General features: G+C 45.1%; 1 protein-coding gene across 1 annotated transcript in view; it reads left to right on the top strand.

Moving 5' to 3' along the window:
- Positions 1–24,021, top strand: part of Coro1c (coronin 1C) — a 70,755-nt gene that overhangs the window by 37,624 nt on the left and 9,110 nt on the right. The window contains exons 3-4 of the mRNA XM_048342767.1: positions 9,327–9,449; positions 21,922–22,051. Coding sequence (XP_048198724.1) covers positions 9,327–9,449; positions 21,922–22,051 — 253 coding nt within the window. The remainder of the gene's footprint in view (positions 1–9,326; positions 9,450–21,921; positions 22,052–24,021) is intronic.

The following is a 24,021-nucleotide window of genomic DNA, read 5'->3' as shown; positions in this document are numbered from 1 at the left end:
AAATCAGTTCTCTGGATTTTTCTTTAATTTGTTCATGTAGATTTTTTTTTGGTTGTTGTTGTTGTTACCATTTTTCCTACTGGGTGTGAAGGGGTTTCTTGGTATAGAAACTGTGGTCTATTGACACTTAATCCTTTGCATTCTTTGTCTGGATAGAAAGCTTAGTAACAAAAACAAGTAATATTGTTTGCCCAGGTTTTGATTGTGTCAGCTCAGAGCATTGTCGTAAGGTTTGGAAATGCTTGGTCTATGCCCAGCCTTGTGTGGAAGCAGCGGCAGTGATGATGAAATCCCTGCAGTTCAGTTTACTGAGGGCTGGTGTAAGTGTCAGGCGCAGGGCTGGTAAGTGCCTTCTTTCATGGGCTGCTTCAAAAGGAATGGCAGCCTCCTGATGGTGCTTTTCTGTGGGATCCACAGTTACTGCCAGCACCTGCTGGATTTGCATTGGCTGCATCTCTGCCTGCTGTACATGCTGACGGGCAATTTTCATTTTTGCAAACAGCAGTGATCGGATTTGGAGCTAGGGTAACAGTGCCAGTAGACCTTTGTACAGATGTGGGTGCTTGGCATTTGGTAGCATTGGTTTATGGGTAGAGGATTTTTATTCCATGTCCTATCATGTGTTGTGGCCTGCCCATTCACTCCCTACTGAAATAGATTGTCCAATGCTCAGAGCACCTTAAACTGTCAAGTGTGTGGGCTATGAAAGGCTGGGGGTGCTAGGGAGGAGTGGAGGATGCAGGGGGAGGGCACCAGGTGCAGAACAATGGCCTCCAAATTATGTCACTGAGCTGCCAGCCATAGGCATACTGCGCAGCCTCATTACCACATGAAGTGCCACAGAAGGGCCTTTTCATTTTTATTTTCTCCCTGGTGCCTGTGTTTTCCACAGCCTCTGGAGGGGCAAGGAGGAGCGAGACATCCAGTTAACAATGGAGCACAAAGTCCTGGCAGAAGGAACCTCACAATGTGCCCTGGGGGCTGTTTCTGATGACAGTGAGTGGCTGTGACTCACTCTGAGTATGCCCTGGCAGATGACGGTTCTGCCCGCCCCTTCCCCCACTCCCCAGAGATGAGCTGGCGGCCTGTCCTTTGTGCATTTCCTGGGCAGCTTCTGCTGCTGCAGTTCACAGATATGTCCACAGCAGCCGGCCTGCAGGCCTGACAAGCTCTGACAGTGGTTTTTACCATATATGGCCATCAGAGCTCCGTGCCTGACAGCTGGCCAGGATAATTTCCTTCCTTTGCTTTGATTGGCTGCACAGTGGCTCAGGGAATGGTGGGATCTGGGAATGTGTGGTGAAGAAAAGCCACGAGTCAAGTGCAAAGAATGTTTAACTCTTTCCTGGGTTTCTGGAGAGTGTGTGTGGGTGTACGCAGACCAGGCCTGTGCTGTGGGCCAAAGCCTTCTGTGTGAACCAGGATGGCCTCGGGCTGGAGATGTGGCTTTGGCTCTGGCCAAGCAAGGTTCTGAGTACAGGTTGCTCTGAAATGTGGAGTGAACACAGTTTTGCAGTTGTGATCTGCCCAGAAGCCACTTTATAGCCATATGTAGCAAACTGTTCCCACCAAGTTGGGGATCTCTGCTGGTTAGGGGTAGGACCTGAAAGTACAGTCAGGGAAGACTGAGCCGGGATGCCAGGGATGCAGCACATGTCTGCTCCCTATGGTGACTCGGGTTTCATTTCTGGCTGAGCGCTAAGCATGTGTAAGTGATACAGGCTACTGAATTGGGTCTGCACTCCAGTCCTCTAGCTTGTTTACAACTCTACAAGATTTGAACAGCCGGGCCATGGAGCCTGCAGGCTCCCCCTCCCCCCCATAAGACTTTCCCTGCCCTCCCCCCCCAAAAAAAACCCACCAAGTAATTATTTTTGTTTTTTCTTCAAATTAAAAAAAAAATCTCCACTTCAGGAAGGGTGGACTTTCATTCTGAGGCTGTGGATAAACTGCAGAGCTGCGATGGGAAGTACTGGCCCTGAAGTTTGTTCTTCTAAGAAAATCCCAGTGGAGACATCTCCAGTGTACTTTGCTTACTAACAGGAATTAGGCAACCAATTGATGTCCTTTCTGATCCTAAGGGTGGGTGCTCTAATTTCCGACAGTGCTCTCACACCTGTAGTTGGTTCTTTGGTATGTCTGCCTTTGCTTTCAGGATGCATTTTACTTTGACTAGGTTCTACTTCGTGTTAATCCCTGGCTTTTGTTTATTCTCATCTCAGAAGCATCATGTGGAATTAATCATCTGCAGTGATGAGCAGGAAGTATTAGGTTTTCGCTGTACAAATGTTTTCTTAAGTCAGATAGTTGGGGAAAACAGGTTGCTATTGTATATTTAGACATAGTTGAATAAGAAAACATAACCATGTCATTTGCTGGCTTTCAGATAATAAGATATTACTAGAATTTGCTCTCAAGTTCTTCATGTGTTTTAACCTGGACTATGCAGTATTAAATCAGTTATTTTTTCCTGACGCTAGTCTTGATTTTTTTTTTTTTTTTTGCCAGTCCTGGGCCTTGGACTCGGGGCCTGAGCACTGTCCCTGGCTTCTTTTTGCTCAAGGCTAGCACTCTGCCACTTGAGTCACAGCGCCACTTCTGGCCATTTTCTGTATATGTGGTGCTGGGGAATCGAACCCAGGGCTTCAAGTATACGAGGCAAGCGCTCTTGCCACTAAGCCATATCCCCAGCCCCCTGACGCTAGTCTTGGGGCTTGAACTCAGGGCCAGGGTGCTGTCCCTGAGCTTTTGTGCTCAAGACTAACACCAGCACACCAAGCTTGGTGTTTCTGCTTCCCTTAAAGTAAAACCTCCGGATGTTTTATTCTGGGGCTGTGAGCTGTCACTCTCAAGACACCAGGTAACCCGTTACTAGATCATTATTGTGGGCCTTTGCGGTACCTGCCTTGTTACCCATGCCACTTGCCTTGTCCCTGACCACAGTCACCAAAGCTCCTCCCTAAGGAACAGCGGAGGCTTAAGAGATTCCAAGGGAACACGTACCTCATAAATAACTCTGTCATAAGAAAAAGGAAGTTGGAGGAAAAAGGAAAACCCACTTCAATAGATGTCCTTTTCTGACTCCTTTGAACTCTGCACAGTGTGAATGGAGCCCTTATGCTTGGACTGAAAACTTTTCCTCTGCTTCCCAGCACACATGTGTGAGACTCAGCCTTCTCCTTTACCACCCCAAAGCCACATCAGTGGTTCTTGAAGTTTGATATTTTTTTTTTTATTGGCTTGCATTAGTTGTATTTGTGGGATTTCACTGGTACTTTTCCACACATATTTACAATGTATTCCAACCAATCTGACCATCAAATGGTTTTGATACTCATTTTTCCTAACGTGCAAGCTTAGGAGAGTTTATAGGCTCTGATGCAGGTGGTGTGGCCAGCATGAGGACCACAGGTGAGAAGTTAGGGAGGGCTGGAGAGAGAGAGCCAGCTGCCTGTGCTGCCCTAGATGAGGGAGCAGGGGCATAGCACAGGCCAGCACCATGACACTCCAGGATGTAAGCTAGGAAGGAATGACATGTGGAATACCTGAGCATCATCATGTGGAGAGCACGGATTTGATTGATAGATGTCTTATGTCAGTTATCACCATGGGAGTTGATCCCCTTTGAGTTAGTTATAAGGGCTGGGAATATGGCTTAGCAGTAGAGTGCTTGCCTATCATGCAAGAAGCCCTGGGTTCAATTCCTTAGTACCACACACAAAAATTTAAAAAAGATAGAAACTTTGAGTTAGTTATGAGAAGAGTACGCCTGCTGGGTGAAGTGCAGTGTGCTTTTAAACATAATATTATGTGTTTCTATTCTTTTTTTTTTTTTTTTTTTTTTGCCAGTCCTGGGCCTTGGACTCAGGGCCTGAGCACTGTCCCTGGCTTCTTCCCGCTCAAGGCTAGCACTCTGCCACTTCAGCCACAGCGCCGCTTCTGGCCGTTTTCTGTATATGTGGTGCTGGGGAATTGAACCTAGGGCCTCGTGTATCCGAGGCAGGCACTCTTGCCACTAGGCTATATCCCCAGCCCGAGTGTTTCTATTCTTGAGAGAGCCAATGATTATTAATTAGTCCTAAGACTATATTGAAAGAGCCAATGCATGGGTTGAAAACAATTATGTGAGAAGCCCTGTAACATTAAGAGCTCAATCTCTGTGGTCTTTTGTGTGATATGTAGGCTATATTAGAGGCAACAGTGGGAGGATATACCTGCAAGTACCTTTGGCTCCTTTAAAAAAAATGTACCCAGAATAAGCCAGGTACCCATGGCTCACGCCTACAATCCTAGCTACTCAGGAGGCTGAGATTTGAGGATTGTGGTTTGAAGCCAGCCTAGGCAAGAAAGTCTGTGAAACTTAGCTCTAATTAACCACCAAAAAGCAGAATGTGGAGCAGTGTTGCAAGTGGTGGAGCACTAGCCTTGAGTAAAAACAAAAGCTGGGCACTTGGGGCTCACACCTTAAACCTAGCTAATCAGGAGGCTGAGATCTGAGGATTGGGGTTCAAAGCCAGCCTGGGCAATAAAGTCCCCATGAGACTCTTAACTCCAGTTAACCACTTAAAAATGGAAAGTGGTGCTGTGGCTCAAAGTGGTAGAGTATTAGTAGCCTTGAATAAAAAAGCTCAGGGACTGCACCCAGGCCCTGGGTTCAAGCCCCATGACCGACCAAAAAAAAAAAAAATCAAACCCTTCAGGGATAGGGTCCTGAGTTCAAGCTCCAGGACTGACACACACATACACTCCTTTCTCTCCCCCCCCCAAACAACTTTATTGAAACATATATATGGGATATTTTCTATTTGTTGTGTATATTAAAGGCAATTTTTTGGGGGGGGGCAGTCCTGGGGCTTGGACTCAGGGCCTGAGCACTGTCCCTGGCTTCTTTTTGCTCAAGGCTAGCACTCTACCACTTGAGCCACAGCGCCACTTCTGGCCGTTTTCTATATATGTGGTACTGAGGAATCGAACCTAGGGCTTCACGTATATGAGACAAGCACTCTTGCCATATTCCCAGCCCCTAAAGGTGATTTTATGGCTGTCAGTGGTGATTTTTGTCATTTTGTATTTTTGAGACTGGTTGTACTATGTAACCCAGGATCTTCCTGCCTCAGCCTTCTGAGTTCTGGGATTACAGCATGCATCACCATGGCTGTTTGGGTGTACTTCTTAATTATGGATTCCTTTTTGGAATGAAGTATAAGGCAGATACACTATTAGAACTACATAGAAGCTGTTGTGGTTTTATTTGAAGTTGATGGTAAATAACCTTACAGATTAGAAACATAGTTTCTTAAATGTTATGTGAATTTTATATACCTCTAAATGGTAAACATTGCTTTTTGGAGCTATTATAGTTTCATACTTATTGATGTTTATATTTTGATTTTTTTCTCTCCCCTTTGAAAAAAAATCCATTGGAGAAAAATGGCACCTAATTTGATAGGCTTAGTTGAGAGATGTAAGCCCTTTCTAGGAGCTCTGTTGTTGGTTTGTTGTTGTTTTTTTTGTGTGTGCCCATACCAGTATGAACTCAGGACCTCGAGCATTCATAGATAGTGTTCTTCCATTTGAGCTATGCCTCCACTCTAGCATTTTGCTGGTTACTTGGAGTCTTTGCAGACTGTTCTGTCTGGGCTGGCTTCAGTCCTCAGATCTCAGCCTTCTGAGTGGCTAAGATTATAGGTGTGACCCACTAAGTACCCTGCTAGCTCTGCTATTTTTGGAGCTCTCCTTTGAAATGTCTAAGAACTTTCTTCAAACACAAAACAAATATTAGGGTGTCTAGTATGTTTTGTGCCACAGTGAGGGTTGCTGGCTGCAGCACACTCAAAACCAGCCCCGTGGAAACTGTACCGGATTTCAGAGGTTGAATTTTCCCTTGGGTTCATATTGCTTGGCTCTGAGCTAGCCACAGGATCTTTCAGGTACTAATGACTGTAAGACAGTGTCCTGACCAATTTCATAGTACCCTCAGCTTTATGAACTGGGCTGGGCCAGAGCTTTTGGAAAGCTTGTGCTGGTCATTTTCTTCCGTTTGAATTGATGTTCAGATAATCTCAATTACTGGGGTTTTAGCAAGAAAGCACAATAAAAGTTATTCTATAGTGGGGCTAGTAAGTCATGAACAAATCCAAAAAATTAAAGCTTGGAATATAAATGCCTTTTACATCCAGCCAAACCTTCTATTTCCATGCTAAAAACTAGTACTAATTCTAGATGATGTAAACGAGTGACTTGTAAAACCATACATTGATTGGCTAGTCGAATGAAATTATATGTGAAAGCCTTGGGAAACGGATGAAAGGTTCTTAACATATATCAACGCATAGCCAAAAGAAAAAAAGGATAATATCTGGTATTAGTTCTCATGAGCCCTCAGCCTCAGCAGTAATTTCCGTGTGCTGCTTCAAGGGGGCAGGTGAGCATGCTGTCTCTAACAGGTGGTGGCTGTCTTTCTGAATGGCCTACACTGTCTAGCAAATTAGACACGGATTCCTTGGTGTTTCCACTACCTGATGATGGCTGCATGTCCTGGGGATACATTGAGACCTGGGTGCTCATTAGCTCCTGTTGCACAGCATCTTTCAGAATGTCTCCTCATCTTTACCAGGTGACGGTTATTATGATAGTTTCCAGGGGTCTTTGGGTACATCAGCCTCAGTAGCTTGTGTGGGCCCACCTCTACAGTCTTCCTAATGGGTCCTTGAGGGATGGAGGGTGTATGTATTCTTCTTGTTTTGGTTTGATTGTTACAAATATAAGAAATTACTCACATATAAACCCTTGAAAGCAAGAGAGCTGATAAGTGTCAACATTCAGTATGCCAAATGATGGAAATCCCACTAGAATGCCTTTTTCTCTCACTTTCTTTTTCACGTTTGTTCTTTTTCTATTATGAGATATTCAGTCAGTTCCTTTTTCTTGTGCTGCAATATGATGCTACATTCCTAGGTTTATTAGTTGTAAGGATTTATGGTGACATCACAGCCAGAGGAAGCAGCTGCTTACAGAATATCACTTGTTATTAACTCCCAGTGGCTAATGGCCAGCTGCCAATGCCTTTAACGTTACTTTTGTGCCCTATTCACAGCCCATGGCATAATGGAAATTTTCTTTCCCTGTCCTAGTCTAGTCTAGAAGATAAGGGATATTTTAGGTCTCTACATCTTCACTTTATTTATCTGTGTCTCCCGTATTTAGAAAGTAGGGATGACTACATTCCCATATTATTAATGGTCCTATGAGGACACGGATATAAAGATCTTCAGGCAGTTCCCAGCATGTAAAGTAAGTCTCCTAGAAGTGTTAGCTGTTACTGGTTTTGGTTTTTTTGTTTGTTTCTTTGTTTTGCCAGTTCTGGGACTTGGACTCAGGGCCTATGGCCTCAGTTGGCTTTTTCTACTCACAGCTAGTGCTTTACCAATGAGGCTATACTTCCACTTCTCTCTTCTTGCTTATTAATTGGAGATAAGATGTACTGTACACCTTGATTCTCAGATCTAGTAGCTAGGATTATAGGCATGAGCCTCATGCCTGGTTGCTTTTGCTGTTTTATATAGAAATGATGGAATCAATGGGACTGTTTGTGTGCATGTGTGTGCCTGTGTTTGTGTATGTGGGATTGGAACTCAGAGCCACATGGTTGCTGGTAAAGTGCTATGCCACTTGAGTCACACTCCCAGTCCTCAGAAAATTTATTTGAAGAATACTGACAAATAACTATTAACTTTTAGGCAAGGTTGTTTAATTTTAACCAGGGCAGGGCAGAGGGTCATGTAGTATGCTCCTTTGTATGTAATTAAGCACAGCTAGTACTAGTACTTCCAGATTCCTCTCAAAATCCATTTGTATCTCACCAAAAGTTCTACTTAGTCTAGATTGGAAAAGATCATTCTGTTGTTCTTGGAAGTTCAAGTGCAGTACTATGCTTTGCCATCAAGGATGCCAAATGTGGTTTGCTAGGGCCAATGTGGGAATGAAAAGACCCCAAGAGAAAACAATTAAGGTAGAAAAGGCTTTGCCTCTTGGAAGAAAAAAAAATTTCAGTATAAAATATATTAACATTATCATTTTTAATTTTTTTCAAAATAGGAAACATATGAAATAAAACAATAGGATATGCATGTGCTCACCCACAAGATTAACCAGATGTTAATATTTTGCTATGTTTGTTTCCTATCTCTTTTTTTGGGGAAAAAAGGCATAACCAGATGTAGGTAAAATACCATTCCCCTTTGTTTTGTTCCTTGCCAAGGGAAATTGTTTCCTCAGATGTGTCTGTATCCTACCTGTATGTGTCTGTCACAAAAGTACTTGTGTGTGTGGGGGAGAGAGAGGAGGGGGAGGTGTGTGTGTGTGGGGAGTGTGTTCTGCCTCTGCCCCTGCTCCCAGCCGCTCTGTAGTCAGGCCTTTCCTCATGGAAAGGGGAGCCATCCCCCTCCCACACTGCCCACAGGCTGCATGCTGCATGGATGCCATCTTGGTCATTTTGAACCGGGATCAGGAACCAGGCTGCTCTGCTTGCCAAAGGAATTATAGGAGCCCTGTGTGAGCCCCTCCTTCCCTGTTTACTCTGTTCACATTGTACATTTGCCAGTTGTGAATTACCAGTGAGATGGAGTGTCTCCTTAATCTGTGGTTTTCAGGTTCCCTATGAATTCCCTCTCTGTCACCTGCCCACTGGTCTCCTGGCTGGCCTTTTCCCTTCCATTGTGGACCATGAACGAGTGCTGGTGCTCCTGGGCTATGGAGCTGGAAGGGGGTGAGGTCTAGGTTGGTGTGCATCCCATTGTCTGTCTGGTGTTCCTGGTGACTGAAGACGGGAGAGGTGGAGACCTTTCAGTGTTGCCATTTAGTCTCTAAGCAGTCTCAAAGCATTTACTTATTTTTACTTTTAGCAATGCCAATCATTTTGAGAACTGTCAGTTTGTATATCCAAAGATACCGTATTATTTATTACATTAAGAGTTACATATTAAATTTTGAATAATACCAAGGGTTTGTTTTGTTTTTAACCCTGTAAAAATCCATCTATAACTCACAGTTGGTTATTGTAGAATTATGTTCTGTTAAAAAAGACTTATGAGTTCCCTTTGCTGAGTTTTATTAATGCAGACCTGGAAATATGGATCCTTGTAATTTGGTGGAGTATCCTTAGTACTAGCTATTTCTAGACATGGAGATTGACAGATTTATACTCACTGACACACTAATGTCATCCATCATAGGTTGAGAGTTGTGAGTGTAAATTGTAATGGAGAAAGCGTATACACTCAGGTGGTGTTGATGTTACATACCAGTTTGTTTCTCTCTTGTTTCAGACGGGTCGAATTGACAAGTCCTACCCTACAGTATGTGGCCACACAGGACCAGTGCTGGATATAGACTGGTGCCCGCACAATGATCAGGTCATTGCCAGCGGCTCAGAGGACTGCACAGTTATGGTAAGTTCCTAGTGAGTTGTACAATGGGCCTCTGAAACTTATCTTTCTCTTTCAAGTATGTATGTGTGCCCTCGTGAGTGTGTGGTAGCAGAAAAGAACTTAAAAAGCAGTAAATCAGCTGGGCATTGGTGACTCATTTCTATAGACCTAGCCACTCAGGAGGCTAATATCTGAAGATCCCAGTTCAAAACTACTGTGGGCAGGAAAATAAGACTCTTATCTCCAATCAACCACCAAAAAGCTGGAACTGGAGGTGTGGATTAAGTAGTAGAGTGCCAGCTGTGAGCAAAAAAGCTGAAGGACAAGTAAGCACCTAGTCCTTGAGTTCAATCCCAGTACTGGTACCCAAAAAGAAAGAGATGGGACAGGGTTGGAAATGTGGCCTACTGGTAGATTGCTCGCCTTGCATGCATGAAGCCCTGGGTTCAGTTCCTCAGCACCACATAAACGGAAAAGGCCAGAAGTGGCGCTGTGGCTGAAGTGGTAGAGTGCTAGCCTTGAGCAAAAAGAAGCCAGCTCTTGCCTTGTATACATGAAGCCCTGGGTTCGATTCCCCAGCACCACATATACAAGAGGCCAGAAATGGAGCTGTGGCTCAAGAGGCAGAGTGCTAGCCTTGAGCAAAAAGAAGCCAGGGACAGTGCTTAGGCCCTGAGTCCAAGCCCCAGGACTGGCAAAAAAGAAAGAAAGAAAGAAAGAAAGAAAGATTAGCAAATAAAATCCTAAAAAAAAAAAAAAAAAAGAAGAAGAAGCCAGGGACAGTGCACAGGCCCTGAGTCCAAGCCCCAGGACTGGCAGAAAGAAAGAAAGGGAGGGAGGGAGGGAGGGAGGGAGGGAGGGAGGGAGGGAGGGAGGAAGGAAGGAAAAGTAAAAAAAAAAAAAGTCAGGGACAGTGCGCAGGCCCTGAGTTCGAGCCCCATGACTGGCCAAAAAAAAAGGGGGGGGGGGTGGGGACAGAAAATCATAGTGATTTTGCCTATATATTGGATTACATGAGGATGTCATGACCTTAAGGCTTACCTGCAAATGGCCCTTTACAAGCCTTGCACCAGTCGCTTGTATTGTATTTGTTCTCTATATGAATATGTACATGCATGTGCATATTGATAGCTCACATCTGCTCTGTGGGGAGGATTTTAGAACAAGCAAAGTGACTCCTGGCCTGTGAATGCCATTTGGCTACATGACACCTCACTCCAAAAAGTGAAACTGCAGGCACAGACTGTATATTCCAATGCAGTAAGACGCCACACAGTGAGCAGAGTGATGAGCACTGAGAGAGGAGAGTTTAACAAGAGCTTGTTCTGAGGTCGCGTCAGAAGGCGCACGCTTGCTCTGTGGTGGACACTGCTCAAGAATCTTTTTTCATGAAACACAAATCCCTGTAAGTTCTTTATAGTCCTTTTAGAGTCTACAAGTAGCTTATGTATGAAACCAGGCTTTGGGATACTTTGGGGGCGGGGAGGGGGTGGAGAGGGGGGCAGTTGTCATTGCTCTAGTTTGTTTGGAAGCTGAGTCTTGCTGTTACCCAGACTAGTCTTGAACTGCTGGGCTCAAGTGATCCTTCTCCCGCTCCCTTCTGAGTAGCTGGGCCTGTTGGCAAACATTACCATGCTCCGCTCAAAAGTACTTCCTTTTTTTCTTTTTGTTGTTGTCTGTACTGGGGCCTCGGTTCTTGTATGGCATTTTTCACGCAAGGCTGGTGCTCTACCACTTGAGCCATAGCTCCAGCTCCACTTGAGTTTTTGCTGGTTAATTGGAGATAAGGGTCTGGGTCTTGTCCTCCTGAGCTGGCTTCTCACCTCCATCCTCAAATTGCACAGCCTCTTGAGGAGCCAGGGTTGCAGGTATGAGCTCCAAAGTACTTTCTAGCACAGAGAGTCTTGTTCTTTGTTCCAGGCTTTAGCCTTGAATAGGATTATTGGTTTGGATCCATTTTTCAGTCCTTGCCCCAAACATGTTGAAGACCATGAACAAGATAGAGAATGCTATTTCCCCCGGGCCAGTGAGGGTAGTCTAGGTCATGGTAGGCAGGTGGAGCGCTTGCAGTGCCATGCTATTTTGATTTTCCTTTTTCCTGTCTGTGGCCCAAAATATGGCTTCATTGTTTCGAACACTTTATTAATTGCAATTATTTTACACAAACAAATTAATTCCAGAACTGTGTGATTTAAATGTCTACCCGCTTTTCCTCAAGGGTTTCTGGCTTCTCCATGATCTGCTCATTTTGGCAGTTGTAGCCTGTCATGCTATTGTTAAGAGAAATTGTTCTGTTTAGTAGGCCTTGCTAAGGGGATCCTTTTACTACCTGCAACACATTTTGCAAAAGGAAAGGAACACTAGAATGTGCTACTGAGTCTTAAGCTTCTAAAGGGCAGTTTTGATCCATCTCTCTTTCTTCCTGTCCAAATACTGATGGCTCATGCCTATAATCCTAGCTACTCAGGAGGCTGAGATCTGAGGATCATGGTTCAAAGCCAGCCCGGGCAGGAAAGACCATGAACCTATTCTCCAATTAACCACCAGAAACTGGAAGTGGGGCTGTGGCTCAAGTGGTAGAGCACTATTTAGTCCTGAACAAAAAAAGAGCTCAGGCAGTACAAGCTCCATGACAGACAAAAAAAAAACAAACACCAAAACCCAAACAAAACAAAACAGTGCTTTTAAACTAAAGAGTAGACTGAGTAATTTCTTAGACCGTGAGCACGGGGAAGCTGCTTCCATGTTAGGACCTTCCTCAGTCTCCTCCCACTACTGCCTGCCTCCCTAGCTCATCATACTCTCCTGATATCAGAATAATGGACTTCTATTTTATTCATGCCCTTGTCCTTCTTATTATGTTAGTCATGCAAGTGTGCATCTCTAAACACTGTGACTTTACCTGGCTGGTTAAAACACCTTGATAGGTTTGTGGATTCCTTATTCTTTTCCCCCCTTCTATCTATGTGTTGAAGAATTATGACCTTTGGCCCACGCTGTTCAGCTGTCTGGATTTTGCCTGTTGCCCCCTGGTTCACATACTACAGATCCGTGTGTAGCTCCTTGGGTGAGACTTGCTAGTTAACTCAGCAGGCACATGGTGTATGCTTTTCACTCTTGTTTGATTTGTGCAGGTGTGGGGGCTGAATGCCTCCATCTAGTCAATAATTAAAGGGCTACAAAATCATCGTTCTAATATTTATGCCTTTCCTTTTCTAAAATTTATTTATTTATTTATTTTGTGCTGGTCCAGAGGCTTAAATTCAGGGTCTAGGTGCTATCCTGAGCTTGTTTTGCACAAGCTAGTGCTCTGCTGCTTGAGTCATAGCTTCACTTTCAGCTTTTTGGTGGTTAGTTGGAAATAAGAGACTCTGGGACTTGCCTGCCTGGCTGGCTTTGAACCACAATCCTCAGATCTTTGGCTAGTAGGATTATAAGAGTTAGCCATCAGTGTCTGGCTTGTTTTCAGTTTTTATGTGGTAAATTTTTATGAGGTGATAGTCCCTCTTCTTCCTGATTCTTTGGGTCTAGGGCTTGAACTCCAGGCTGGATGCCATTCCTGAGCTCTTTTTCTTTTTCAAGGCTAGTGCTCTATCACTTGAGCCACAACACCACTTCTGGTTTTGTGGTTCATTGGAGATAAGAGTCTTTTCCTGCCCCCTGGCTGGTTTTGTACAGACTAGATCTCAATTTCTTGAATAGCTAGGCTTACAGGCAAGAACCACCAGTACCATACTTCCTGGTTCTTTAGTGACCTAGTGTCACCTCTCACAGAGGAGAGGAATAAATATTGATTTTCATTTACCCAGTTTTTAAGGGAATGACTGGGCTCTTGGTTATCCTGTGAAGGTGACCCGTTAGGGATATTTTTCTTCCTTTCATTTCACTTTGATGTCAGAGATGTGAATATATTTAATGGGTTTCAATTTGCTCTATTTCTTGAAGCTCAAAGCTCAGTTTGTCCTGTCTTTGCTAATGAGAACGTCTTCAAGCTTCTGAGGTCATTTGCAATGACCCCAGTTTCAGTGGTGTTTTACAACTTCCTTGTCTGAAACAGTAAGGTGTTTCACGCTTTCCTTGGACATCTTCGCCCAGACTTTGAAGCCACTGCTTCCTTCAGAAGATCTTGGTGTCTTTGAATTAGAAAATGATGTTTCTACATCTTGGACTGGGTGCTAGGGAGTGTCAGCATTACAACATAGTGATCATTTTTTAAATGATTTAGTAAAGGAGCTAGAGAGTGAATATTCAGATAAAGATACAAGGCCTTGTATTATTTTAATATCTAGTTCACTTCACGCCTGAGTTTGCTACTGTCTCTGTCTGCTTTCCTTTTGCTTTGAGAGTCTGGTTCTCAAGGTGCACAGGGTAATAAATTAGAGCACTTTGCTCTATGATCATTGCTTTATCATATTATGCATGCTATCCATAATATGATGAACTGTGTATAATATGATTAGTCATTGGCTCACAATGCAAATGTTAATACCACCCCCAGTTAGAGTCCTGAAAACTGTGTATTTTGCCTTTTGTTTTGTTTTTTGCCAGTCCTGAGGCTTGAACTCAGGGAATGGGCACTGTCCCTGAGCTTCTTTTGCTTAAGACTAGCACTCTACCACTTGAGCCACAGCATTACTTCTGGCTCTTTCTGTTTATGTGGTACTGAGGAATTGAACCTAGGGTTTCGTGCATGCTAGGCAAGCACTCTATTACTAAGCCACATTCCGAGCCCTGAAAATTGTGTTTAAGAAATCAGAAACTCCCCTCTGTATATGACCTCCTTTTTTTTTTTGTCAGTCATGGGGCTTGAACTCTGGGTCTAGGCACTGTCCCTGAGCTCTTCAGCTGAAGGCTAGCACCACATCCAGTTTTCTGGTGGTTAATTGTATATAAGAGTTTCATAGACTTTCCTGCCAGGCCTGGCTTTGAACCGTGATCCTCAGATCTCAGCCTCCTCAGTAGCTAGGATTACAGGCATGAACCACTGCTCTACATGACCTTTATAATAACAAAGAAAAAAAAAAGGAAGAATAAGTAAAAAACTTAGGGCTGGGTAGGGCTGGAGGTATGGCTCAAATAATAGAACACCTGCCTAGCAAGTGAAATGCCTGAGTTCAAACACCAGTACTGTAGAGGAAGCAGGGGAAATCCCAAAACTTCGTTCATAAACAGAGAGAGAGAATTGATGCAAGCATTGCTGCTCCTCTTGCTTTGTCTCTGCTCTGTTCTTGTGGCCTCAGCAGAAGCAGATGGGTAGCTGTTGGCAGATGAAGGTTGCCATTGTTTTCAGCTGGATATAGAGAACATCCCTGTGCTGCTGCAGGCCAGGTGTGGTGCCACTTGACAGGGGAGAGGTGCTGCGGGCCCAATGCCCTCCTAGCCACTGAGAGGACCCCCAGGCCATTGCTTAGGTAGGGGCTGGCTTCCACTTGCGCTCCTTTCCAACACCTTGGCCTTCTTTCCTTTCAGCTTCTGTTGTAAAACTTTCTATTAATCTTTACATCTTGAAATCAAAAGATAGAAATAGAAGTGATGTTGTGACTCCCCACTTTTTCAGTTTGTACAGATTATGTCTGGGCCACTTACCTTGGTAAGAAGATCAGGGTTCATCTTTGATTTGTGGTCCTTTGGGAGATGGTGTGATGCTGTGCCCTGCCCCGTGGGTGCCACTGGGCTGAGGGGCCTGGTGTTTCTGGGGCTGTGGGCTATAGTCTGTGCGCTGGTCTGCAGCTGCTCCCAACTCTGCAGGCTCGGAGTGTCCTAAGACCATCTTCCCTCTGCAGTCCTCCCCTAGTTTTTCAAAGCATGGCTTTTGGTAGGGGCAACTTCCTGGCTAGATCCTGAGCACCTAGCCCAGTAGCAAGTTCATGGTGGGTGATTAAAATAGGAGAGCAGGGCCTGGAAACATTTGGTGTGTGATTTACATTTGATGGCTTGAAAAATAAAACCATCAAACTCCCTGCACTTTCCTACTCAGGAAGCCCCAGCCTGCGAGTTCCTCTTCTCTGCTCGCCTTTTCTTCACGCGCTTTCACGTGGGAAATGGAGGCCATGAGGCAGCGGTTCCAAACATGTGCTTGAACTTGTTTTTTTCCAGAACCTCAGTGGGTTTTCAGTGATTGATTCACTTTTTCATCTGGAAGCCCTTGGGACTGATTGTGTTTTTGTCCTTTCTTTCAGAACAAAACAAAACATCGCCATAGTAATGTGTTGTCCAAATGGAACATTTCAGGAACATACAACCCTGGTTTCTGTAAGCGGGCAGGGCAGCAACTCTGGGGCTCGGCTGCCCGCCATGGGTGCCCTGCACGGGGGTGTTTACTGTTAGAGCTCTAGGTTGTATCAGAGAGCCGAGACTGGCTATCCTTGCCACACTGACTTGCCTTTGCGCATACAGTATCTTGTATGTAAATTAGTATTAACCAGGTGGCAGGGTGCTGAGTTAATTTGAAGATAGTATTTGTTGGAAGAAGCCCTGATATCTGTGGGACTGGGGCAGATGGGACAGGGGTGGTGACACAGAGGGCTAGAAGAGTGGTCATGAGACATAGCAGCTAGCTGTGCCAAGCCTTCCAGGTGTGATTGCATTTCATCTTTGCAACAGTGCGCACCAAGGTAGGAATGCAGCTCATGCTACAGCTGAGGAAACAAAGGCCCAGAGAGTAACAGCTTTGTCAGAGCTCACACAGCTGAGAAGGAGCATGTGCAGAAGTTTGTCTTAAAGCCAGGTAGCCTTAAAGCCAGGACTTCTCCCTACTTCTGCCATTTCCCATTAGCACTGGGCCAGGCAAAATGTTCTAGTGCATGTCACCTTCCTCTGTGTTGTCACACAAGGAAACTGAGGCTCCCAGAAGGGAGACCCTGCTTCGTATCAACATGGCCGGTCTGTCCCAAACTCTCCCCGGGGCCCAAGTACTAGATTACACACACGACTGACTGGATACTGAGGAGCGTTCCTGCCCTTTGCTGTCCCAGATGCACTGTAAGAGGCAAGGCTGCAGTCCAGTCTGGCAGGCATCACCAGGAAGGGTAGAAAGCCATGAATTGCCAGGCTGTGAGGAAGGCCTGTGCACACCAGCCAGGGGACGTGTGTGCTTAGCATGGAAAGCCCCACAGCTTCCCCATATTGCACTGCTCCCAGCAGGCCAGAGTTCACAGATCTTCACTGTCACTCCCCACCCCAGCCGATGCCTGCCCAGCCCCTGGGTTACCTTCTTGACTTTGGTACCTTTCTCTGTTGGCCTCTCCTCCGCCAGTCTCTCTGGGGCATTGTTTCTAAGTCTCCCCTGTTTCTTAGAAATCTGCTGCATATATCTGTGCTGCTTGTTTTGATTTGCTTCCTTTTTCCCTTTCACCTCATGCTTCATTCTTAGGGGTAGTCTCAGGAACCTTCCACTGACTTGGCAAGCGAAGAAGCTGGTGGCACTGCATTTTTATGGAGTACTTGGCAGAAACTGGCCCGGTACTGGTTACCCTGAGTGCGCTCCTTGGGAATGGTACGAGGAGTAGCCTTGGCTAATGGTGGTTAGCTGATGTAGGGAATGATCCTAAATGTGTCCCCACACAGTTGTCCAGACACGAAGGCAAGTTATTACAGTTCCCATGTTAGAACGCAGGGAAACGCAGGGCTGTGGCTGGTATGTGGCCGAGTGAGGATTCACAGTCAGTCTGCCTCGAACCTATGTTAAGCACTGCTCTAGACTTTGTCTACATCTTGGGAGCACTGTTAGTGTGCCAGGCTCTGTTTTTTTTTTTTTTTTTTTTTTTTTTGCCAGTCCTGGGGCTTGGACTCAGGGCCTGAGCACTGTCCCTGGCTTCTTTTTGCTCAAGGTTAGCACTCTGCCACTTGAGCCACAGCGCCACTTCTGGCCATTCTCTGTATATGTGGTGCTGGGGAATCGAACCCAGGGCCTCATGTATACGAGGCAGGCACTCTTGCCACTAGGCCATATTCCCAGCCCTGTTTTTATTTTTTTTTAATTTTATTAATTAAATTTTGTTGACAAGGTGTTGTGCAAAAGGGGTACAGTTACATAATAAGGCAGTGAGTACATTTCTTGTGATATCTTACACCCTCATTTTTCTTTCCTTTCCGTAGATCAGGTAGGCATATGTACACTATCCAGTGTACCAAAATCATATACAGTAACCACGTAGGGTACACCAAAGGAAATTCAACTAGAACTTTAAATGTAACATCAACAATAGAATCCTCCTGTGTCCTTCTCTTGGAGTTGTTTTTGCTTATTCTCGTCTTATATGATCATGTGTACATAGCTGTTGAGCTATTGTGATCCACTGATAGGTCTATTCTAGACCTTTTTATGTTTAGTAGTTGTTTGGTTTTAGATACATAATGTAAGGTTGCTGACCCAAACCTGTGGAAATGCCATTTGAAAAGAAGTTTGTTTTGCAGACCTGGTCTCTACTGTTCCCGCCCCCCCACCCCCAACAGTCATATATCAAGGAGGCCATGCCCCTTTGCTCTCTGTGTTCTAGGCTTGTCTCGCTCAACATTATTTGTTCAAGTTCTGACCATTTCCCTGCGAATACCAATATTTTATCATTTCTAATCGCTATGTAGTATTCCATTGTGTATAGGTACCAAATTTTTTGTATCCATTCATCTGTAATGGGGCAACTGGGTTGTTTCCATATTTTGGCTATTGTGAATTGTACAGTGATGAACATGGATGTGCAGATGTCTTTATGATATCCTGAGACCTGTTGTTCAGGATAGATGCCTAGAGTGGTATGGCTGCGTCATAGGGTAGGTCTATGTTGAGCTTTTTGAGGAACCTCCATACTGTTCTCCAAAGTGGTTGTACTAATTTGCACTCCCACCAACAGTAGGGTTCCTATTTCCCCACATCCCCTCCAGCATTTGCTGTTGCCTGAGTTCAGAGTATAGGCTATTCTAACTGGAGTGAGGTGGTATTTCAGGGTTGTTTTTATTTGCATTTCCTTTACTGCCAGGGATGTTGAACATTTCCTATATGTTTCTTTGCCATTTTTATATCTTCTCCTGTGAAGTCTCTCTTTAGCTCCTTTGCCCATCTAATAATTGGTTTATTGGGTTTGGAGGGGGCTAGTTTTTTGAGTTCTCTGTAGATGACTGATATTAGGCCTTTGTCTGTTGCTGTGCTGGTGAAGATCCTTTTCCCAGGCTCTGTTTTGTGAGTATTGTTAACTAAGTCCTATTATCAGCCATAGGAGGTATAGGCACTGCTTCTTCATCTGTGTCTGCCCAGAATCATTGCAGTATAGTCTGAGCAGTATTTGAACCAGAGTCTACCTAGCTCCAGAAGCCACCTTTTAACTATCTACAGCCCATCACATGTTGTCTTTGATTTTCAGTCTTCCAGAAGTATCTGCTCCAAGAACTTCTCTAGCTCAGGCCTCTCTGTGTGATCACCTGGGACCAGATCTGCTCAATAATGTGTTGCATGCGTGTGTGACTGAGGTAGAAAATGCACCAGCAAGTGGAGAGAGCCAGGCACTTAACACTGAGCTGCTTCACTGTGAAAGTTTCTCAGTTCAAACAAGAGGATGGCTGAAGGGGAGGCTCGAGAAAGGAAGAGGCAGAGTCTCATTACAAACTGTGCTTGTGCCTCTTATTGAAGGGCAAAAATGCCCATTAGATATAACCTAAATCTACTGTGGCTTCATGCTCCCTTATCCAGCATTACCTGGTCAGACAGGCGGAGGTTTTGCAGGCCCTTAAGAACCTCCACAGCCTGTGGTTATGGCGCCATCTGGAGGTAACAGATGGCATCACCACACTTCCTGTTAGCAGGCATGGGGCAGAGTCATCTTGCAAAATACATTTCCTGTTGAGTCACTAAAGTCCCATTTCATAACTGTTTTTCTTCTGACATCATGCTTTGATCAAATTAGTAGCCATTGTTTTCTGTGTTTAGTGTTCACAATTTCAGTTCTGTTTTGTATTCAAATAGCCAAGTGCAGTTTGGAGCTGTCTTTGCTAATCATAAATCTTTGAATTAAAACAGTGCACACACTGGGATGAAAGCAGACATGTCCTGCTGGAGGGAAGCGGTTGCACACATCTTCCCAGGGGAAAGGGGAACAGCTTCTGGTTCACTCCTCAGTGGGGGCTGTGGTCTGGGGGAGGGGAGGAGAGGCTAGAAGGCTGTTATCTCCTGGCAGCTTGGTTGAGGGATGGGATGGGGCAGTAAGGCAACCTCCAGGCTTGAATGAATCAGGATTTCTTTCCCTTTTACTCTTTCAGATAACAGCCATCTTCTCTTTTTAATTTTTCTATTCTCACCCCCCCCCCCCAGCCCCTTGAGATAGGATCTTACTCTGTAACACAGCCTGTCCTGGAACTCAATATCTTCCTGCTCTAGCCGCCCTAGTGGTGGAATCACAAGTGTGTACCATCGGGCCCAGCTTCTCTCTCTCTCTCTCTCTCTCTCTCTCTCTCTCTCTCTCTCTCTCTCTCTCCCTCCCCCCCTCCCTCCTCTTCCCCCTTCCCTCCCTCTTCCCCTCCCCTTCTCTCTCCGTAGGAAACAACTGAGCTGAACCTAAGCACTCATCTAATCCAGAACTAAGCAATTGAAAACAGACACTGCTTTGTCTCCTTAAAAGTTCCCACAAAGGAAGATGCTGTTTCTCACTTGTTCCACACATGAGCGACTTTTCAATAGCAAGCACTAAATTTTTCATGAGTTAGTTCCTTAAAAAATTCTTCCTGTGGAACTGGGTAAAATGGCTCTGGTCTGTAATCCCAGGCACCCAGGACATGGAGATCAGGAAGGCCCCAGTTTGAGGTCAGCCCAGGCAAAAACATTCATAGAGCCCGTCATAACCAACGAGCTGGTTGAGGTGGTTCATGCCTTTCCAGCTGTGTGAGAGGCATAAGTAGGAGGAGGACTGGGGTTCATGGCACCTGGGGGTGAAACACAAGACCCTTTTAAAAAAAATACTGAGAAAACAAAATGGTCTGAGGATGTGGCTTCAATGGTTGAGCACCTACCTAGCAAATGTGAGGCCCTCAGTTTAATCCCAGCACTACCTCTCTGCCCCCCCACAATTGTTTTAAACCTTCATTCATAAAAATAATATTTAATATCTGGTCTTCTGGGTGTGGTGGCACTACTGAGTTTTACCTGTAACCTTTTCTTAGAGGGGGTTTCTGCTTCTTGAGCTTTAAAATCACCACCTTCTATTGTCTCAAGTCTCTGCTCTTTCCGTTGTGCTCTCTGCCCCTCCTCCACCACCACCACCACCCCACCCCCCCACCCCCGCCAGGCTCCCCTGCAGGTCTTCACCAATTAAGGTGACTTTTTGGGGGGGGGAGGGGCTGGTCCTGGGGCTTGAACTCTGTCCCTAAGTATCTCTGTGCTCAAGGCTAGCACTCTACCACTTGAGCTACAGCGTCACTTCCAGCTTTTTATTTTTCCTTGCCAGTCCAGGGGCTTGATCTCAGGGCCTGAGCACTGTCCATGGCTTCTTTTTGCTCAAGGCTAGCACTCTACCTCTTGAGCCACAGTGTCACTTCTGGCTTTTTCTGAGGAATTGAACCCAGGGCTTCATGTATGCTAGGCAAGCACTCCACCACTAGGCCACATTCCCAGCCCCTACTTCCCACTTTTTCTGAGTAGTTTTATTGGAGATAAGAGTCTCACGTGCTTACCTGCCTGGGCTTTGAACTATAATTCTCAGATCTTGACCTCCTGAGTAGCTAGGATTACAGGAATGAGCCACTGGTGCTCAGATCAATGTTTCTTTTAGCACTATTGGGGTTTGAACTTTGGGCCTCCCATTTGCTAGGCTTCCCACTTGTTCCATACCTCTAGCCATTTTTGTTCTGGTTATTTCTGAGGTAAGGTCTCATGTTTATTATGCCCAGGCATGCCAGGATCTTGATCCTCTTAGTTACGCTACTTGTATAGCAGGATGACTGTCACACCCCCCACACCAGCTTCATTGTTTGATACGGAGTCTTTTGAACTTCCCCTTCTAGGCTGGCCTAGAACCATAGTCCTCCCAGTCCGCTATAGTACAAAGCTACTATTGGTTTAATTTTGAGACAGGTCATTGCTCTGTAGCTTGAGCCAGGCTTGAATTTCAAGATCTTTCAATTCTTCCCCACCCTCCACCCCCAGTCCTGGGGCTTGAACTCAGGGCCTGGGCACTGCCCCTGAGCCTCCTGTGCTCAAGGCTAGCACTCTACCACTTGAGCCACAGCACCACTTATGGCTTTTTCTGTGGTACTGAGGAATCAAACCCAGGGTTTCATGCATGCTAGGCAAACACTCTACCATTAAGCCACATTCCCAGCCTAAATATCAGCTTGTTTTTGTTGTTGTTTTTTGAGACAATTCACTATCATTTCACAATGAAATGTGAAGTGCCATTTATCCAAGTACAGTATCAGGGTGTTCTGAGAAGGCAGAGCAGGGCCTCAGGTGGAGCATTCCTAGGACAGGTGATGGATTTCCTGTTGCTCCTCAGCCTTTCTTTCCCAACAGGTGTGGCAGATCCCAGAAAATGGACTCACCCTTTCCCTGACGGAACCTGTGGTGATTTTGGAAGGCCACTCAAAGAGGGTTGGCATCGTGGCCTGGCATCCGACAGCCCGCAACGTTCTTCTTAGTGCAGGTAGGGGGCTGACAGGCCTTCCGTGCCCTGCCTGGTGCGCTTGTGCGCTGGTCTCCAAGCTGAGCCTTAGTGCAGCATGGTGAGCTGCAGGTCACCATGGTCACCTGACACCCAGAGGTGGACTGGGACACCCTGCCCGTAGTGCTCTTCCCACTGTGGTCCTGATCATTCCAGAAAATGGTATTATCTGAGGATACCTCAGTTTAATAGTCTAAACAGATGCTTAACAGACCCTTGTTGCTGTCTCTTTGTGAGCTCACAGACTTCTCATTGGAGTGTTTTCTGTGTTTATCTTACAGAAATCTCTTCCTTTGCCCGAAATTTGAGGTTCCATTGTCTTTCTTAGAAGCACTAGGGGTGATGGACAAACTGTGTCTTGCTTGTGGTTACAGGATTAAGTACACTCATCAAAATGTATCCCTAGTATACGTAAATGGATGCATTATACACAATGTGTTATACCTTAATACCACTGGTTTGTTTATTTATTTTACAAAACTATACTAATGTTAGTGATAGAATTTCTAAGGATCTTTACCCTAACCATTAAAAAAAAAAAAAAAAAAAAGAGGAAGGACAGGACAGGACAGTTAAAGTTTAATACCAGGTACCCACTGAGACCAATGGCACTTTTCAAAAAAGGCATTACTGTAGGATACTGCTTTGGGGTTTTTGGTTTTTAATCATCTTTGTCAATCACTTTTTGAAACTCTTTCAACAATGTGCTGAGAACTTAATTCAGTCTGATAGAGAAGAAACTCCCAGAAGTAGAATTCCATCATCATGGAAATTTCCTGCTTCCTGTCTCATCTAGGCCAATATAAGGTGCCACCAGGAGACCTGTCCGCCCTTTTACAGTTGACTGCAGGGTCCTGTTTTTTTGTTTGTCTGTCTGTCTGTTGGTCCTGGGGCTTGAACTCGGCGTGGGTGCTGTCCCTGAGTTCTTTTGCTCAAGGCTAGCACTCTACCACATTGAGCCACAGCACCATTCTGGTGTTCTTGTGGTTAATTGGATGTAAAGAATCTCATGGGGACTTTTCTGTATGGGCTGGCTTCAGACCATGCTCCTCAGATCTCAGCCTCCTGGGTAGCTAGGATTACTTACAGGTGTGAGGCACCAGTGCTTGACTCTGTATGTTTTAAGACTGTGTCATCCATGTGGTGGCTGTCCATGACTCTGAGGAATGAGGCTGAGGAAGGGGCCGTTCTGCATACTAGAATTTGGCTCCAACTTTTTATACTGTTGTCCTGGGTTTTTCTTAAATCTATTCCTGACCTTAGATAACAGGTGGTATGACTAATTTTTCTAAAGCACCTACAAAATGGCTTTATTGGCAAAAATTCACTTTTAGTGTGCCTTTCTCTGATTTTGCCTTTTCCTGGACTATTGTCCTGTGAAGGCCTCGGGCAGACTGTAATGGGAAGGCAGGGAGGGTGGCGTTAATGACCTGGAAAGGCCTTAAGCCTCTCTGGGGCTCAGTTTCTGAATGCTACTTCATGGATTTCAATTATCATGGGATCTAGCCTCTCTCTCAGCCTCCTTTGTTCCCCTTTAATAAGATAAAGATGTGTCATTTCCCCTCCTCTGTTGTCATATGTCACAGCCTTGCTCATATGAAAAGCATGCCTGCTAAAGTTACTTCGGGGGAAAAAGAGAAGTGGATTCTGTGCTTGTTTTTACTAGGAAAGGAAATTTGAAATGACTAGGGGCTGCTAGCCCAATTAGCCATCAAACAATAGGATTCTGTTTGATGTAGGTTCTGTTGTGCTTTGCTTTGGGGGTTGTTCCACTTGAAGCCAAACTGAATAGGGTGCAGGTTTTCCTTTATGCAGTCTGGTTTCTTTTCTGCAAATCTTTTCCCTTTGTTACTTTTATCTCCAGCAAGTAGGGCCCCTTGTCCTCAGCACCTGCCTCCTGTGCATCTGTTTTGTCCTGGTGGTGCTCACAGTTTCTCCACCGTTTGTTGTGC

This window comes from Perognathus longimembris, chromosome 3 (genome assembly GCF_023159225.1).
Source record: "Perognathus longimembris pacificus isolate PPM17 chromosome 3, ASM2315922v1, whole genome shotgun sequence".
In the NCBI taxonomy this organism is placed as follows: Eukaryota; Metazoa; Chordata; class Mammalia; order Rodentia; family Heteromyidae; genus Perognathus; species Perognathus longimembris.
Note: the sequence above shows the minus strand (reverse complement) of the source record. Positions and strands in the feature narration are given on the sequence as shown.